Source organism: Ascaphus truei, chromosome 2, assembly GCF_040206685.1.
Source record: "Ascaphus truei isolate aAscTru1 chromosome 2, aAscTru1.hap1, whole genome shotgun sequence".
Classification (NCBI taxonomy): Eukaryota; Metazoa; Chordata; class Amphibia; order Anura; family Ascaphidae; genus Ascaphus; species Ascaphus truei.
Window position 1 is genome coordinate 129223218 of NC_134484.1, and position 19985 is coordinate 129243202.

General features: G+C 43.3%; 1 protein-coding gene across 4 annotated transcripts in view; it reads left to right on the top strand.

Annotated features, from left to right (window-relative positions):
- Window positions 1–19149: 19149 nt before the first annotated feature.
- SS18 (SS18 subunit of BAF chromatin remodeling complex) overlaps window positions 19150–19985 on the top strand; it is a 44291-nt gene continuing 43455 nt past the window's right edge. Inside the window, exon 1 of one of the 4 annotated variants that reach the window (XM_075584878.1) lies at window positions 19150–19534. In XM_075584878.1, the coding sequence (XP_075440993.1) occupies window positions 19466–19534 (69 nt within the window). In that variant the 5' untranslated portion in view covers window positions 19150–19465. The remainder of the gene's footprint in view (window positions 19535–19985) is intronic. The other 3 variants (XM_075584894.1, XM_075584886.1, XM_075584903.1) reach the window with 3 other exon arrangements.

Here is a 19985-nt window from a genome sequence, read left to right on the forward strand (position 1 = left end):
TATTTATCGGAAGTGTTTGAAAGTAGTATAATAGTCGAATAGACGAATAGAAAAGAATTAAATCAATAGCTGCGACTATATGAGACACACAGGAGACTGAAAATTGCTGCTGGTAAGTCACTGGTGATGCAGGGATCCGTGTTTTTGGACACGTGCGAATAAAAAAACTGAAACTGTGTATACTTGTGCATAAAACAAACAAATAAATACCAAAATCGTGCTTGGGTGTAAAGTAGATCAGTGGGGTCAAGTGAATATAGGATCCATAAGGAATAATTAAGCTTAATATACTTATTTTTAAAAAGATCACAGACCATTGTATACAGTCAGTGGCTATTGCTCCAAGCACAGCACCACATCTCTGGGTATAGTAGTATTATATCTACTTCCACTCTATATTAGCAATGATATGGGGTGATTGTGGAGGCGCTGGACTAAATACTATTAATGCTAGTATGCAATATATGTTTTTGTATAAGTAGCACTGCAGCAAGTAATACTAGTGGTGGCATCTCTGAGGCCTGTGTCTCGGTCGCGCTGGTGTTGTCATATTTTTTACATGTTACATGTTACATTTTGTTACATATACAAAAACATAGGGCATACTAGTTAGTATTAGTTAGTATACATAATAGTATTTTGTAAAGCGCCTCCACAAGCACCCCATAGCATTGCTAATATAGCCATTTTATTGGATGTAATAAAGTTTATATTTTATTTTCATATTAATCTGTGAGGTTGAGTGCATCATAGTGGGATCCTTTTGAAACTATATACATATTTTGAAAAAACCTGTATGGAGTGAACACAGCATACAATGACAACTAAAATTGCTGTGTACCATGCCTTTGTCATTTCTGCTCTATGGATAAGAGTCTTATACTCTCTACAGTTGACACATATACCAGATTGAACAATGTCACCAATGCTGGTTGCTCCAAGTCCTGGCCATTTACCAGACATGTAACACACATGAAGTTCTCTGTTGCACAACCTCCCATGGACTTAGTCACTGCTAATGAGATATTACTTTTGCTGAGATGGGAATGTTGTCAGAATGGAAAACTCCCAAACTGGTTTTCTACAGTCACCTGCCTACAGTAACAGGACAGAAAGACAGTAAACACTATAAAGACACATAAAAGCTTGCACCATCAGCACTGCTAACTGGGAGGAAATGGCCTTGGACCAGATTATTTCGAGACAAAGGAATTTCAGAAAAAAATCAACAAATATCCTGGATGGGGAGAATTATCTCCACCAAAATTAATATTCACCCAAGACTATTATACTACTTTCAAACACTTCCGATAAATATTCCACTGCCTGAGCTGAAAAATATACAAAGCCAAATTTTTCAATTTATATGGAAAGACAAGAGGCCGAGATTTGCAAGGTCGGTAATGCTAGCCTCAAGAGAAAGGGGAAGCCTTGAAGTTCCAGATATTATTAAATATTATCAAGCAGCCCAATTAAAACAAGTAGTGATTTGGAATAATGATCCAACAACTTGCTGCTGGTTGGCAATTGAATCCTACTACTTGAGACCTCTGTCCCTCACGTCGGCTCTATGGTCCCATGGAACCAGGGAGACACCAACAAGAAGGTTTGATCTGGGATCGATGAGGTGCACGTGGAAAATATGGTCCAAAAATAAAGGGAAGTATGCATTAGCAACCTTCCCATCACAGCTAACTCCTATTTTCAACAACCTGGACTTCCCTCCGGGCTGTTCCCAAGGACAATTTAACCAATTTCAAAATTTAAATATTTCAAATAGCAGTGGACCTGATAGAAAATGGGAGGATCTTGTCCTTCCAGGATATCCAAAAAAAAATCAAACGCAAGATTTCCATCTTTTCAAATTCCTCCAAATTAGACATTTTCTCTCATCAATTTCCCATAACACGAGTTTCCCTAATTTATCAAAATTTTACATATACTGTACGAAAGGCACCTACCAGAAAGGATTTGTAACGGGTATATACATGGGGATAGAGTCATCAGTAAACACACTGGACCATAATTACATTACATGCTAAAATGGGCAGAAGACCTCAATGTTGAGATTGATAGGGAAAACTGGGAGGATATCTGGGAATCGTCAGCTAAAATCAATGAAGGGGTTAACTCCTCCAGAAATCTTCCCAGTAGGCCTAACCACCCACCCTGGGCCAAGTACCCCCTTCACTCACCCCCTCTGCCCCCAATAAATCAGCTACTGTGGCTTAACCCCTTCTTTGCCTTAGCGGCTAGCGTGCAGAGTCTCGGGAAAACGTGCACGTGAGATCGCGCAGGACGGGCACCTCAAGAGTAGGGTTGGAGTGCGCCCCAAGTCACTCTCTGCACGCTACCAGTGGGAAGACTGTGAGTTAGACATTTCCCCTCTGTGTTGTATGTGTGTCAGAGTGAAACGTTAATGCACCATATACAGTACTCTGTATTTGTGTTTCTTCCCCACATGAGGTTTTTCATGGAGTATCAACCCCAGACTATCCTGTTAGATGGAGCTACCTTTGACATGTATTGACAGTATTGGTATCATCCATTATTATAACACACTGGGTTCATCCACTGTATTTATACTATCACTACAAATCAGTTTGCGCCGTTGACACCAAACATTTTCAGTGCTATCTTGTTGCGGTTCGGAGACCGCAGGTGTTTTGGCTGCATCTGATTGGAGCACTTTATTAGTTACATTGGTCTTAGACTTATTTACACCAGTATCACGTTATAAGTTTGCGCCTTTTTCTATCTATCTGTTTTTAAAGAATGGCAGATTTATTTTTAAAAATCTCTATGTGTGTTCTTTAAAAAGTTACAAAAGAATGTGTAAAGTAACAATACCCCCACCTTGTCATGTTCTTTTTTTTTACTTTTTATTTGTTTTTACAAGAAAAGAACAAGTTAACATACAGTATAACATACATAAGACAAACATCATACAGTACAAAGTAATTGAACTCTAGAAATTATTTTGGGGACATTATTAGAATTTTCTTAGCAGGCATGAGGCTCTGCCAGAAGAGCATATCATCAATGTTTTGGTGACTGAGGCAAAGGAGGATAAAGTAACTTGCCCAAGGTCACAAGAGGACACTATCAATTGAGATGGGTTCACCAAATGTACCACCCTTTACCACTAAGCTACTCATTCAGGCAGAATTCAGAATTAAAAAAAAAAAAACTTTTTTCAATTAAGATGTTGAGCGGAAGGTAAACAGTTCCAACATAAAAACAAGACCACACCACCAATTTTTAACGTAGCAAGTTAGCTACATCAGGCCTACTCAATTATTTGTGAGAGGTCATCTTTTGTAGATACCCATATTGAGTGGTACAGAGTACCACTACTGTTTCCTTTATCACACCTAGGTGTAGCACCCTTGGGGTATGCTAGAATTATCTTAGTGAGTCCTGGTCCCTACAGGGAGTTAAGGGGTGACATTCTTTACAGGTCCTAGTTAATGTAGCTAATGTTAAGTAACTAATGTGAAGTAACTTATTTCATGATGAAAGTCACCAAAAACGATGATTGGCTAGTCTCTGTCCTTCCAGAATGTGCTGGAAAGGTCAACCTTTTAGGGGATGACTTAGTAGTAAGGCCTTTGTTAAGTACGGCACCCTGTCGCATGCGACCTGCATACGGGACAAGGGTTAATACTCACGCTCGCAATCGCTCCCACTTTTCACTTTTGCAAAGGTCCCTCAAATGAGTTAACATCTCCCTTAAATCCATCCCAATATACCACTGTCACGAACAGCACACAAGTGAGCACGTGACTTAGATATGCAACCAGGGTTAATACACCTGGCTACTCTAGCCAACTCACCTGTCGCCTATGCAACGTACCTCCAGTGAGTTAATATTAACAAATATTAATTAACAAAATTATTAGTAATAGTCAGCATGGATTTATGAAGGATAGATCTTGCCAAACTAACCTTATTTTTTTATTTGAGGAGGTAAGTAGGAATTTAGACCAGGGTAATGCAGTTGATGTGGTCTACTTAGAATTTGCAAAGGCTTTTGATACAGTTTCACACAAGAGGTTGGTGTACCAAATAATGAAAATTATACTCAGTAATAATATATGCACCTGGATTGAAAACTGGTTAAAGGACAGACAACAGAGGGTTGTCATAAATGGAACTTTTTAAAGGTTGGGCTAAAGTCGTGAGTGGAGTACTTCAAGGATAGGAACTGGGACCCCTGCTTTTTAACTTGTTTATTAATGACCTTGAGGTTGGGATCGAGAGCAAAGTCTCCATCTTTGCTGATGATACTAAATTGTATAAGGAAATAGAATCAGAGCAGGGTGTAAGTTCTCTTCAGAAGGACTTGGAGAGACTGGAAACGTGGGCAGGTAAATGGCAAATGAGGTTTAATACAGATAACTGTAAGGTTATGCATTTGGGATGCAAGAATAAAAAGGCGACTTACAAATTAAATGGAGATATATTGGGGGAATCCTTGATGGAGAAGGATTTAGGAGTGCTTGTAGACAGCAGGCTTAGCAATAGTGTCCAATGTCATGCAGTAGCTGCAAAACAAACAAGATCTTATCTTGTATCAAACGGGCAATGGATGGAAGGGAAGTAAACATAATTATGCCCCTTTACAAAGCATTAGTAAGACCACACCTTGAATATGGAGTACAATTTTGGGCACCAATCCTAAGAAAAGACATTATGGAACTAGAGAGAGTGCAGAGAAGAGCCACCAAATTAATAAAGGGGATGGACATTCTAACTTATGAGGAGAGGCTAGCTAAATTAGATTTATTTACATTAGAAAAGAGGCGTATAAGAGGGGATATGATAACTATATACAAATATATTCAGGGACAATACAAGGAGCTTTCAAAAGAACTATTCATCCCACGGGCAGTACAAAGGACTCGGGGCCATCCCTTAAGGTGGGAGGAAAGGAAATTTCACCAGCAACAAAGTAAAGGGTTCTTTACAGTAAGGGCAGTTAAAATGTGGAATTCATTACCCATGGAGACTGTGATGGCAGATACAATAGATTTGTTCAAAAAAAGGTTGGACATCTTTTTAGATGGGAACGGTATACAGGGATATACCAAATAAGTATACATGGGAAGGATGTTGATCCAGGGATTAATCCGATTGCCAATTCTTGGAGTCAGGAAGGAATAATTTTTTCCCCTTAATGGGGTTTTTTGTTTGCCTTCCTCTGGATCAATAAGTAAGTATAGATATAGAATAAAGTATCTGTTGTCTAAATTTAGCATAGGTTGAACTTGATGGACGGACGTCTTTTTTCAACCTCATCTACTATGTAACTATGCAACTATGTAACCCCTACTCAATTGCAAATCATATCTATCCACTTCCACCACCTGGGGTATGCAAATAAGAGATGTCAAATATTTGCGAGGGCCCCAGGTCCCTGTTTATTATAGAAAAACCATGCATTTTAGCACGCAAAAATCAGTTGTAGCAAAATGTGGCAGAAAACAAAAATATTCTCCCCAGAGCGTACAACAGTTCATTCAGAGCCCTAAGCATTACTTATTAAATGCAAAACAAGGGGATGTGAAGGAAAGGTGAAGGGGTGAGGTGGGGAAGTGGATTGGGCGCTCCCTGGTGAACCAATATTGTTGTTGGGAATACAACTAATAACACACAATATAACACCAATAGTGAAATAGTGAAAAAATAAATGTGTGTAAAAGCAGCTCAACTTCCTCTGATGGGACAGTTCCAGGTCCCAGAAGGGTAGATTGTTTCTTGGAGATGAGGAGGAGCGCAGGTAGGTGTAGCAAAATATGCAAAAAAGAATAACAAATATATAGTGCAGATGGTAAACACTGTGTAAGTAGATGTAATCTATAGAATAGAACTCACATAGATCGCAGAAAATATCACGTGTCAGAGATCCTTCTCTCTCTGACTGGAGCCCTTTAAATGGTAGCAGGGAAATCCCTCAAGGCACGGATATGTATGGATAAGAAGAAAAGCCACAATAGTGCATACTATTCCAATAATGTATTATGCATACAAATAACACGAGTATATCACACTCACATTCGCCATGTATAAATCGGGTGGGGGAGAGAACCGCAGCTCGTTGTATAATGGTGTAGGTGTAGGCAGCTTCACAGCATTCAGGATTCTCTTCCGCGTGTGTCACAGCCGTCGCGTCACTTCCGCTATCGCGTCACGGCTGAGGGCGGAAGTTCCCAATGGAAGAGATCTAAGACCGAGTTCTGCCAGTCCTTCAGAGCTTGTTCTCTCTCTTCAAACTCTACGCGTCAAACTCTAAGAGAATAGAAAAGAATACTTTAAACTTATTACTTCTCTCCTTGATATTTATTTTATTGGATTTAATAAAGGTTATATTTTATTTTCATATTAATCTGTGCGGTAGAGTGCATCATAGGGGGATCCTTTTGTAAATATATTGATTGTAACCAGTTGCCTGATAGCACCCCTCCAATACCAGCCACAATACTAATAGCTGACCAGGCACCCTCTTTGCCACTATATCAATCAGAAGATGTGCTTCATTTGGAGAGTGTGCTCTCAAAATAGTCAAATGTGTCAACCACAGTAAGTCTTTTACCATTAACTATGATAGTAGGTGGTTGGCTTTTGGGCTGACTAGGGGCAGGCTGGAACATGATTTCTGAATGCTGAAACTGAGGTTGAAGCCCTTGCATGATGCTGCAAAGGTCTTCTGCTGAATGAACAATAATTCTGCAATCATCGGCAAACATGAGCTCACGGAGGATCAATTCAGAGATCTTTGATCTCAGTTTTCCTAGGTTGAACTGGCAAACATCCCTTTTTGCAGTACTGCACACGTCATTGTCATAATCCGAGACAAAAAAAAAACAGGTCTATCCTATGGCTGTTCTGCAGACTTCAATTGAAACACCCTCTTACTGTCTTCACTGTCCGATGTTACCTTTAAGGCAGGACCCTGTGTCACTGAAGAGGTTATTTAGACATTTCCCTCATGTCAGGGATGTCCCTGGTAGGCCTCCAAGGGTCAAGTTCTCCCAGTCTGCCACCGGGACCTGCTGTTTGTTCCTGCAGAGAACTCTCTGAAACTCCTTTTTGTCTAAACTCTGAGTCTAATTATCTTATCTGGCAATGGCCACCACAGGCACTCTCCTGATTGGCCGATCCGTATCTCCCTCTCAACGTGATGTCACGATCGGCAAATGGCCAGACCTGTAGCTATGCCCCCCTTCTTCTGTGATTGGCCCATTTGTCCTTCCAGCTGTGCTGTGATTGGCCAAGCTCCGTTTGTTCATGCTTTCGAATGGCAGGGCAAAACCACAAATACCAGAGTTCCAGGCAGTCAGATGTTGCTCGTGGGTAGTCTTGGTGATCTGAGACTACGTAGAAATATGAGCCTGTGGAGATTTGAGGACTTTGTAGCCGCGGACAAGGCTAGTTTTGCGGGAGACGACCTGGGTTTGTGGGCTTATGTCGCGTCTAGCAACTAGTAAGCTAGGAGATCCCTGTTAACTTTGTGTAACCCCTCTATTTCCACAATCTATATGTGCTATGGTGGGGCCTGAGTCCATCCTGTTTTATTACACCATAGTTGGACCCATTGAATTAATTTTTTTATTTATTTATAAAAATGTTTAACCAAGAAGTAATACATTGAGTTACCTCTCGTTTTCACGTATGTCCTGGGCACAGAGTTATAACAATACATGGTTACATTAAATTAACAGGGTTATACAGTCAATTCACAGACAGATCGAGTTGGAAAATTGGGTACAGGGGATCAAAGGGCTGGTCAGTTTCAGATAGAAATAGAGAAGATTTATCATCAGTGAAAAGCAGCAAACGGTTCACACCCTTTGGCTGCGCCATAGGCTGTCCGCCTTTGGGGCGATGCAGATGTACACTGAACGGGTTCAAATTGAATTCAGCTGTGAATTCAAAGTCCTTTGGGCTCATTAACATTACAGTGAGTGGGGTTGACATTCCACATTGTACAAGCAAATGTTAACCCTTAGCACACTGGTCCTGTGCAGAGGGGAGCAGCTCTTGGTGAACCCCATCAGGTGTCCACCTTTGGGGCAACGCAGATGTACACTGAAGGACTTCAGATTGAATTAAACCAGACGAGACTTGTATATAAACTGGTGATTTATGGCCCCTGGGCAGGGGCCATTGTGCAGGGGCATGGTGGTGCCATTGGTGCCTATACACCAAGCCTCGTGCTTACAGAGGCCCTGGGCTCTCCCCCACAACAATTAAACTGACTGTTGGACAGAGCACAGGGCCTCTTTAACTCTCTTCTCCGGCGGGATCTCCTCATGTATGGTCCCATCATCATGGCTCCGTGACGTCAAAAGGCGTTGTGTTGCCATAACAACGGGACATCGTGTCACCATGCAGCGTCACGTTACTGTGACAAGATGCCCTGTGTTGCCATGACGTGACACCACGTTGCTAAGGAGATGCCGCCAAGGCCCCGCAAGCATCCCAGCTGGCCCTGCCCCTGGACCACCTTAACCTGGTGACCCTTACTCTTAAAGATAACAAAAACACACTATACTTAATACACAATAATATATATCACCCGCCCGCACAGGGGGAGCGGGACCATTCAATCCCGGGCAATGCCAGGCATATCCGCTAGTAAACACTAAATTAGGATGCTGCAATATTGTCCTTGATACTAGTCCCAGTGCTAATATTATTGCCAGCACTATGCTGGAGCTCATGTTACCAAAATGGCATGTAGTCACGTTGTAGACCTTCGAAGGGTGACACATTTGTGAGCTGTGTGTGTTTAATAAAAAAAAGGATATTCAATAGTTGCAGGAAAAGCCTCCCGGATGTCTGTTATCCTATTGCGCTTTAACAGCCCAGCAAGGATCTCTCTTGTTCTTGTTTATTCTACTCTCTTTTTCTCTATGTATAGAGGGTGTGTTTCTGCTGCTGTCTCACTTTCTCTGTCCTTGCCTAGCAGTCTCATACAATCCTCCTCTTTAAACTGTGTCAGGCTGTCTCTCTGTGTGCCTCTGTCTCGGAATGGTAGTTTAACTTTATCTGTGTCTTTCAAACGGACAGCCTGCTCCAACATCTATCCGTTCTTGCTGCCATCCAATCCCATATGTCCTGTCATGTGTTGCCAGGAGATCATGGACACTATCTCCCATTCCCCATCGTACCATGTGATAGGTGGAGCAGACCAACTCTGCATTGTTCACAGTATACACACATTTGTAGCAGGAGCTACACTTGTAAGAGACAAATCTGCCTATCTTGTGTATTAAACTGTTTTTTTTGTGTGTGCTTTATGTTTGTGATGTTCTGTGTTGGCTTTTCACAGAATAAACCCATTTATTTAACCCCTTACTCTGCCTTGTGCTATGATCCATGTATAAGTCGTCTGGTCGTCCGTGACAAACATTTCTCAATAGTTTTTTATTGGTTGGTTCTGAACATGTAGAGACAAAACTTGAGAGATTTATTTTCCTTTTAGCTCCTCTTTATTGTATGAGGTCAGTGCATGCTGAGAAGGACGGGTCCTTCTCCTTAACAGGTAAAGTGTCTTCTCTCTTCTGTTTGGTTCTCTGACAAAGAGTTTGGTTTGGTGGTAAGGGAAACACTTGACAGATATGTGTTATGCTTCACAAGTTAAAAACAAAAACAAAAAAAAAACTGCTAAGCTATATTGCTTCCAATTTTTGTTAGTTTGCTGCTTTATCAGCACCTTTTAAGGGCCGCTAAATGACCTTTGTAGTAAGTAAAATTTCCCAGAAAATTATAGTTTATACACACATTGGTGATCAGCCACCAACCAATTATTTTTGTCTATTAATATAGCTCCAACAAATTCACCAGTTTTGTAAACTGGTGATGCAAAGCAAACAGTAATATTATAGTTTATTGCGTACTTGTAAGAAATCCAATTCAATGATAATTATATTGTAATGTGTGAATCCGTTAGCAATACAGAGTGTCATGGTATGCAGTATAATTCTGATAGTTCTTTCTATATATTACACTAGCTGAAATGCCCGGCGTTGCCCGGGATTGAATGGTCCCGCTCCCCCTGAGCGGGCGGGTGAGTGAGCGGGTGAGTTAGTGAGTGGGTGGGTGAGTGACTGGGTGAGTGAGTGACTGGTTGGGTGACATTTCCCCCTCCCCCCCATAAAAGAGGCGGCGGCCTGAAGATAGCGGGCGGCCGGCATTCCCCCCCCATCATCTTCCCTCCCGCACCCCCCATATGTCATGCGACGGCATGAAGCTAGAGGGCAGGCCGGCACCCCCCCCGCACCCCTCATACCTCACGTGGCAGCAGCATGCAAATAGTTAGCGTCCCGGCATCCCCCACACCTCAGGCGGCATGAAGATAGCGGGCGGGCATCCCCCCCACCTCACACGGAGAGGAACCTTTGGGGAGGCGGCAGGGTGTGTGGGAGGCACGGGGGTGGGGGCGACAGTCAGCCCCGCTGCAGCCGCCACTGCTCTACTCCCCCCGCTGGCATGTTAAGGGCGCGGCGAGGGTGAAGTGCGCGCCGAGGTGATGGTGCTCGGTGTCAGCCATGAGGGAGACGGTAGGAGGGTGCAGTGGCGGCTAACAGTTGGGTAAGTGTGCTAATGTTTCAGGCGGGCCTGAGGGCGGTAAGGAGGCGGGAGAGGGTGGTGCGGCTGTGGCGCCCCTGAGGTCCGTGAGGTGAAGGGAGCAGTGGCGGCGCCCAGTGGGTGGGAATGTTGCAGGCTGTGAGGAGGGAGGGAAGGAGGCGGGAGAGGGTGGTGCGGCTGTGGCGTCGCCCGAGGGTTGTGAGGTGATGGGAGCAGCAGCTCAGGGAGGTGAGCTGGGGGGGGTGATGGGTGATGGGTGGAGGGGGGGTTAGGGTGGGGAGGTGAGCTGGGTGAAGAGGACAGTGGCCGGGTGCTTGTGCGTGTGTGGCAGTTGGGTGAGGAGGAGAGTGGCAGTTGGGTGACATCAGAGCCATAGAGCCATGCAATGCAGGCCAATGAGAGGTGTGCGGGGCGGGGCAGGGATACGGAGCAATCTGATTGGCCACATCTACAACCCCACAAACTTCAGATTTATATATTAAGATATGTTGCATATTCTTAATTAATATATATTGGCAGGGCTCAACAAAATCTAAAAAAAACCACTCGCCCCAAAAAAAAACATATCACCCCCCCAAAAAAACTCTCTCACCCTCCTCACGAGTCTTAGCTGCGACAGGGTGGTGTGCCATCTCCCGCCATTTTCCTGCTTCTCCCCATCAACTTGTGTGTCTCCCCTACAGCTTCTGTAAAAATGGCTGCGTGGCGTCAAATGACGAAGCGTTGCCATGACAATGGAACGCTCCGTGACGTCACAACACAATTTAACAAGCAAGCGCATCAAATTCGCACTATAATACATAGGCATGGGGATACTTTGAAATTGGAAACAGACCTACAATCATTTGTACAAGAGGGTCTGAGGTTCATTTTTAGGAGAGCGAGATCTCTAGCATCTTCTTTATCCCCAAGTTTATTCTGTTTTAATCCTAATAACAATCATTTTCGTGGTTTCTACAAATGCGGCCACTGCGGATTCTGCCAATATGCCAAACCCATGAAAAAATGGAAGAGTACACAGCCCAAATTGAGCGACAAGATCTCTACCTTTATGAATTGCCACAAAAGGCATGTGGTTTATGTCCTTCGGTGTGGCTATGGTAAGAGGTACGTGGGCAGAACCATCAGACCCTTAAAGACAAGGCTTGCTGAACATAAAAGGCTCATCAGAAGAAGTGATATGTCACATCCAGTGTCTAAACACTTCTCAAACTGTTCTCAGGGTGGCATACACAATTTCGAGTTTACACGGATTGAACATATCACACCATGTATTAGAGGAGATGATAGATTACAAACCCTGAACCATAAAGAAATGTACTGGATTTTCACATTGAATACTCTCTACCCTAGAGGTATCAATGTGGAATGGGAATTAAAACACTTTCTTCACAATTGAAATATGAGTTGTGTTTACCTGTTCACTGGATACATATGTCTCTATTTTAGATTTATACTCCCTTGTACGCTAAATGTTAGCTTTTTGCTACATTTGTATCATTTTCTTTTTTTTATTGCTTACATTTTTATTGAATAGTTTTCAAAGATTATGGGGAAAGGGTACATAAAAGAAGAAAAGAGGGGAGGGGGGCGCATTGATACAGATAGTTGGTAATATCACATTTGGGGGAAGGTTAAGGGAAAGGGGACAGCATTTGTACATATATAGCATAGTGAATAGCATTTTTAATACAACATAAATCACAACATTCAGAATATTTTAATCTAGATATGGGAATATACCTGCATTGCGAAACCAAGGGTCCCAAACCTTTGCATATATTCACCTGTTGAGTTACTAATTGATCACATTTGATTGGTTGTCCGCCAATCAGCCCAGTTCGGAAGCCCTATATCTGGACACATCCTGCCGCAACAAATCGCTTCAAGTGTGAAACGCGTTAGAGGTTTTGTCAGTACTTCTACTTCATGTTTTTTATTGAATAAATTGCCTTTTTTGGTCACCACGTCCTAGCGTTGCTTTCCTCGGCAGTGCACCAGCTGTTCCTATCTGGATTTCCTTCTGCTTCACATACTTGCCTGGGAGCACGCCTGTCGGGAGTCGTCGCAGCGGACTGTTAGTTGTTTAAATTGAAATTTCAATATCATTGTGCTTAGACTTAAGTCAGTTGATTTAGATTTGTGTATACCCCATTCCGATTTGGTGTGGTTTTACGGAGCGCGTAGTTCCGTTCATGCGACACGCCCACGACAGTCTCCCTCCTCCGTGAGTGGGGTTTAACACTAAACATTTCATATATACATATACTTCCATGGTCACGAGCCTATATGCTAAGGCTTGTTATTTCTATACAAATGGACTTGTACAAAAGACTCTCGCTGACATATCAACCTAGTCTGAACAGGACAATTAACTTTTCTATATATACCATCTACTACATGGTTTTTTGAGCACCGGATTTTGGGATTGCCACCCAACCCCACTTCACCTGGCTGACTGGGTAGTTTTGTCTGGATAAATATCCAGCAGTGTTCGCTGAGATAGGCTGAGAGAAGAAGGAGACAGGAGAGAGGCACAGGATGATAGCTTCAGCCAGGATGTGAGGACATAGTATTTCACCATGAAGAGAGAGAGACATGTTAAAACCAAAATGAAGGAAAGATACATTTTTATCATGATATTAAGATCCACTCAGAAACAGAAAGCTATTATATGCAATCATCAATGACAATATTCTAACCTATTTGGAACATCACCATCAGCGCCATTTTTACTATTATTTTTGTATGTAAGTAATTATCTTCAAAATAAACGTTTCTTTTTGTGTGCAAAGACTAGAATGCTGAGTTCTGTTACACTGGAGTAATCGATAGAAAAAACAGGGCATTTACCAGTGCTGGTAAATCAAAAATAAAGCGAAAAACATATAAATCACATTCTCATACATGGGACGTATCTATAATATATTATGCATTGTCATATTACAACTTCCATATAGAAATCCTTGATTAACTGTCCTGTTAAAGCCTTTTAGACTGCATATAAATACAATTTAAAAGCGTATTTCTTTAGGACACTATTAAAATATAGAGAAATGGGGAAAGACACCCCCGGGGTGCTGCTAATACTCCTCTGTATGATGAGATGCAATGTATATAGATCAATGATGATAATGTTCAGAAAGGAAACAGATGCTAAAACGAGCTATACTGTACATAGCTGTAAGCAGGCTCCATAATGTATCCGGACAATTGGCAGAATGAAAGGGGTGGATGGAGGAGGGGGGAACAGGGGTAGAATAAATGCTAAGAATAAAGCACCCCCTGATTCGCCGCTCTCCCTTACCCTCCTCCTATGTAATCCACCAGCTGCCTAGATAATGTCCCACACTGGCCACTTCACAGAAAAAGTAAACATAAATGTACTCATGGATGTAGAAAGTCAATCTTGAGTAAATCTGTTCCTGAAGGCGTGTGTCGCTCCCACGATGATAGAAACGATGAAAGGAGATAGGAGTGAGCACTGCAAAAAAATCCGGACTGGAGGCGGGTTAAAAAGCAATGAAATTTATTGAGGCATGTAGCCTAAGAAAAATACACTCACAGCACGCTCCTCTGACGCGTTTCGTGCCGTAGGCACTTTGTCAAAGAGTGTTGAAACATTTACCTGCCCCCTGTAAATATAGGGCAATTCATAATTAGTTAATTCAGTGCATCGGTGTCCCGTCAAGACCCCCCCCCCCCCGCTGACGTCACTAGGCACGTCACTGAGGTGGGCGGTACAATTGATAGGGAATACCTTAGCTCTCCGCCCACCTCTCTCTCAGTGCTGGCTCTTGGCCGAGAGAGTGGATCAAAGGTATGCAGTATCTGTCCCGCCCACTCCTGACGTCACTGTCAGTGTGTAGAGGGAGCTGAACTGCAGCCAATGCCTACCCACCTAACCAACCAATCCACAGCACTGAAAGAAAATAAACAAAGGCAAACGGACACAACGAATGAATGAACATATAACTACAACAGGGGATGTTCTAAGTAACTATATATAAACAGTAAAGATGTTGTAAATTTGCCACTTACATAAGTACCTAATGTTAATGATGAAAACTTGGGTATAAATACATATCACTATATGATAAGAACTTAGAACAGGAATGTGACAAAAATGTGCTGAAACCCACCAAAATATATATACAAACCACACATAGAAAATATTGAACAATGGTGAAGTGATACATGACAATGGGAAATAATAGTAAATAATAAAAATTAGAAAATTAAAGAATGCATTAAAAACAAGGATAAATGAATATCCCTTAAAGCATACACATAGTGCAATATATCATATGAAAAACTATTACCCGTTGTATGTATAAATTCATCAACTGTACTATTTCATAGTAATGGATAATAAATGCATGGGGATACATATGACACATATAGCACATTATTTATTATAAATGTTATATTGACGACCTACTTCTGGTATGGGAGGGTGAATGCAATATCTTACAAGAATTTATCACGGCACTAAATACTAATGATTATAATTTGCATTTTAGTTATGCGCACGATTCACATCACATTTGTTATTTAGACGTCATGTTATATATTGATATGAAGGGTGGAATACAAACTGATCTTCATCGCAAAACCAGTTCCAGAAATTCTTTGCTCTTAGCCACTAGCAACCATGCAGGATCCCTCAAACAAGGGATTCCAAAAGGGCAATTGTTACGCCTCAGGAGAATCTGCTCAACTGAGGAGAATTTTGATTTACGGGCAAGGGAGCTTATTAACAGATGTATTGAAAGGGGATACAGTGCACCCCATCTCAAACAGATACTGTTAGAGGTTCAAATACAGATAGGAACCTCTTATTATCTAAATACAAAAAAAAAACAAATAAGAAGGGATACTATGATACAAGTACTACACATACACAAGGCATACGCTCAATTATTTCAAAACATTGGAGCATTCTGCAATTAGATCAGGGATTGACACCCTTGACACAAAAGAGACCTAAGTTTGTTTTTTAGAAAAGCTAGATCTTTAGCAACATCTTTATCCCCCAGTCTTTTCAGTTCAAGATCCAGTTCAGTCGGTAACCAGGGTATCCCAAAGGAGTTCTATAAATGTGGTTTCTGCTCCATGTGTTGTTATGCTCGTCCAATCAAAGCCATTGAATGTGTTCAGCCTAAACAAAATAGGAAAATAAACACATTCCGAAAGTCCCTCTGCTTGTCTGGTCCAAATAACAGCAACAGGAAACGTTGATCTGCGCTACACTACAACGCGTTTCGACCCTGTGGTCTTCTTCCCCGAGTCCCAAGCAGAAGGACTTTCGGAGACTGATCTCTGGTGTTTCCCTCCATTCTGCAGTGAGAGGACCTCCCATACACCTCTGGTGTCCCAGATCATATATCAAAGCTAAGTATAGTGTAACATTTGTGCTCTCATGTTGGGCCTTTGATAGTGAGGGGGGGAGGGTTACAGCTAATACTCTGGTAAGGTGGATTTTCCCTTTGCCTTTAACTAGTACACATACAGTTTGAGTATTTTTTATTTTTCATTTGGGCTGTTCACTGTGTTTTTTCTGGGTTTCTTTATCAGTTATTTATTGGTTTATTGGTTATTTATTGGTTTAGGGATCAACAGGGCAGGCTTTCTTGCAGTTTTTAGATTTTGACCGGACGGTCATTGATTACCCTGGGAACTTCTGTACCCAGAGTGACCTGTATTAGAAGTTATATCTCCTGCATTATTTGCCATCTCTGTTTTTGTGTCCCAGTACTGCTGTCTATATTTTTGGGTCCATATTCTTATTGTTTATAGGAGACATTTGTTTGGTCTGTTTTCATGTTTGTCATTTTGGTTTTCTATGTTGTGTTTGATGTAAACTCATAATAAATTTGTATTTTGGTTATTACATTTGTCTGCATCTGATTGAATTAATTATTAGATATGCCTGAGTGTTTCTAATTGGGGTTCTTGTGTCTTTTTGTGTGTTATATTATTCCTGCCCCTTAGCACCGCCAGTCCCGTTCATTTGGGATACTTTCTGGCTTTTGACATTATCATATTTGGTTGTTGTTAGTGGTATTCGTTGTGTGTCTATATATACAGGTGTGTATGTGTAAATATCTATATATAATGTAAAATGCCATTAAAGCTGCAGTTCAGTTTTTTTTTTTTTAATTTATTTTTTTACTTCAGTAGGTTCATGTGGGCAATCTCTAATTACCTAAAGAACTGCCTAGCTGCAGGTCAATTCGTTCTCCGTCTATTGATCGGCAAAGTTTGGCGACATCTTTAAATGTGGGGAATGTAAATCGTTGCTATAGGAACAAGCATGCTTGTTAAAATAGAATACAAGAAAATTGGTCTTTCAAAGTTGTTGTTTTTTAAAACAGAAAATGCTAAAAGTATTATTTCTTACTACAGAACTGATTTATTAAAAAAAACACACATGCAGGATATTGCCTGAACTGCAGCTTTAAATGCAATATCACTAGTGGAGCAACAGTGTATAAATGTGTGCATTTCCCTTTTCTTCTTCATTTGATTACAAACAGCATTAAGAAAAAGGACAGGTTTGTGTTATTCCAGAAGCAACTAGAGCAAAATGGACCAGTATCATAAACATAGCAAATCAAAGATGACTGACTCCTGAGAAGAATACAGATGTCTCTGATTTTATTCTAGGTTTTATTTTATTAATATGATTAAAATGAATTGGAAATGTATGAATTATATTTAATTACACAATTATGTAAATAGTTGTTGGTAAGACGAGTTGAATTTTAGGATCACTCATGACTTACGTGTTGAACAATTTGTAATTTAGTTTATTCCAAAAAAATAAGTAAGGGTTAATGTTTTAGCGAACCCACCCCCCGACTCCGTAATGAATGAGCCTGTGATGTGACCTGCAACTTCACGCCTTTCTGCAACTAGGGCTGAGTCCCCAGTCTTCACTGTGACACGCGCGCCCGGCGGGGGGGGGGGGCGGCGCGTGCACAGCGATCTGCGGTCTGGGGGGAGAGGGAAGGTTTACGACGGGAGGGGGCGTGGGTTTGTGGCCATGATGTCCCGCAGCTGGTTCACCCTTATTGGCTGAACCGCCGGTGGGGGCGTGGCCACGCCCCAGTCGCAGATGTCGAGGTCAAATTCCCCTGCCTCCCTGAAAACCTGTAGCGCGCCGCTGGGGAAAGGTGCGCGACAAGGTAGGGACTGGGACCGGCCGGACTGGAGGGGCGGGGCTTGATAGCACAGCGCACGCGGAGCTGTGCGCTGTGGCGGTGACTGGGACCGCAGCCTGAGGCCGAGCTCATGGTTGTGGAGCGGGCCCGCTCCTGCAGCCCCAGCGATGTGTGTGCTAGCTGCAGGACATCGGTCGCAGTGAACGGGGAGCGTGACGAAAGTGTCACTGAGCTGGTTTGGCCTCATTGGCTGAACCAGCTCACTTAGGCTGCGGTCCCAGTAATGTCTGTGACGCGCGGCCGGCGGCGCGTCCACAGCACTAACCGCGATCTGACAGGGAGAGGGAGCTTGCAATGGGAGGGGGCGTGGTCGGGGATTTGCGGGGGCGTGGCCATTACATCACGCGGCTGGTTCGCCCTCATTGGGTGAACCGCCGGTGGGGGCGTGGCCACGCCTCCGACGCAAGTTTTAAACTCAATTTCATTGAGTTTAAAAAAACTTGCAGCACGGCGCGGCTGCACCTTCAGCGTGAAGGTGCGTACTGGGCTCTTCCCCATTGAGGGGCGGTGCTTACACGCACAGCGCACACTGTGGCAGTGACTGGGACCGCAGCCTTAACGCTGACGTCACGCTACTGCACATCTCAATTTGAGTTGTGGTGGCAAAATGTAGCAGCGCCGCGGGCATTTGAAGAACTCCAATTGGCAATAAGGTAAGAGTTCTCGAAGTGCGCGGATGCAAGCGACGCCACTGCCATGAGCTTGGCCTTAATTCACATCTCATAAAAGCAGCCAATCACAAGAAAGAACATCCCAAGGCACGTGGTACACGCCATCACGTTTCGCCGCTTTTCGGACTCTACCACTTTTCCAACGGACATGGGGGAGCTCCGAGATTTTGCACGAACATTTATTTAATGTTCTTCCGTAATGTGAATTATACGTGATAAGCGATCGCGTACTTAGACTTTACAATACAGAAACGCAAGGTGTCTGCAGCACGCACCCGCCGCGTGGCACAGGGCAATACAAACGGCTTCCCCTCTTTCCTTATTACATCGTCGCTGCCATGCTGTAATCAGAATGTGACGGACGGGCTATACCATCGTTTAAAACAAGGGGAGGGTGAACACACAATTACAATGAATGTACCACCACGGGATTTGGTAGTGTGATAAATCACACACATATAGGGAGCTTGTTCGTGTTTTACTGTAAAAAAAAAACCCAAAAAAGCCTCACTTTATCTTACTTCTATCTCCCCGCACACCCCTATCCCGAGCTGCAGCACTCTCACATTACACACAGCATTGTGGGACACTCAGGGCGAGACTACAGTTAATAGTAAGAGGGGGGTGGGAATCCGACTTGTAAGGTATATTGTAATGTCAGCGAGTCATTTTATCTCCAGTGCTATGTTTAGTTATTTAATAATTCGCGGGGGTTTGTCGAGGGCCGTTCAACGTTTTTTAATACTCGCGTTGCTGTAGTGAGAGGACATTGCTACGGCCACTTTGCTCCCCCCTCCCCCGCATCCTTTCTCTGCTCCCGAGTCTCGCGGTCTGTGTGCTTGCGCGCGGTGAAGGGCTCGGCGTTGCGGCCGTGAAACGGTCATTGAACGGAAGCAAGTTCCCGCCCTGCCGCCGCCTCCCCGCTCACATACTCGGCTCTGCGCTCCGGTCCTATCTCCGCCAGGTCTCGTCATGTCGGTGGCTTTCGCGGCTCCCAGGCAGCGGGGGAAGGGTGAGATCACGCCCGCCGCCATCCAGAAGGTAAACACAATGGGGGAGGATGGAGGATGAATGCATCACCCGCAATGTTAAACCTGTCCTCTCCATCCACTGTGTGTCACGCAGTCTGCTCTGAGAGCCGCACATCCCCGGTCTGTGATCCTGTGTGTCTCTCCTAGTTGAGCCGCACACCACGCTCTCACCCTCCGCTTTCACACTGCGGTCTGTGTGTCTTCCCCAGCTGAGCCGCACACCCCCGGTCTGTGATCCTGTGTCACTCCCCCAGCTGAGCCGCACACCCCGCTCTCACCCCCGGTCTGTGATCGTGTCTCTCTCCCAGTTGAGCCGCACATACAACGTGTGTTCGTGTAATTCCAGGGATGCCCTGGAGATGAGCCCAAGTATCGCATGGAAAAAGGTTCTCGGAATTGTGTTCAAGTATAAAACACACGATCAGGACATACAAACTGTCACTCTTGTGTTAAAGATATTA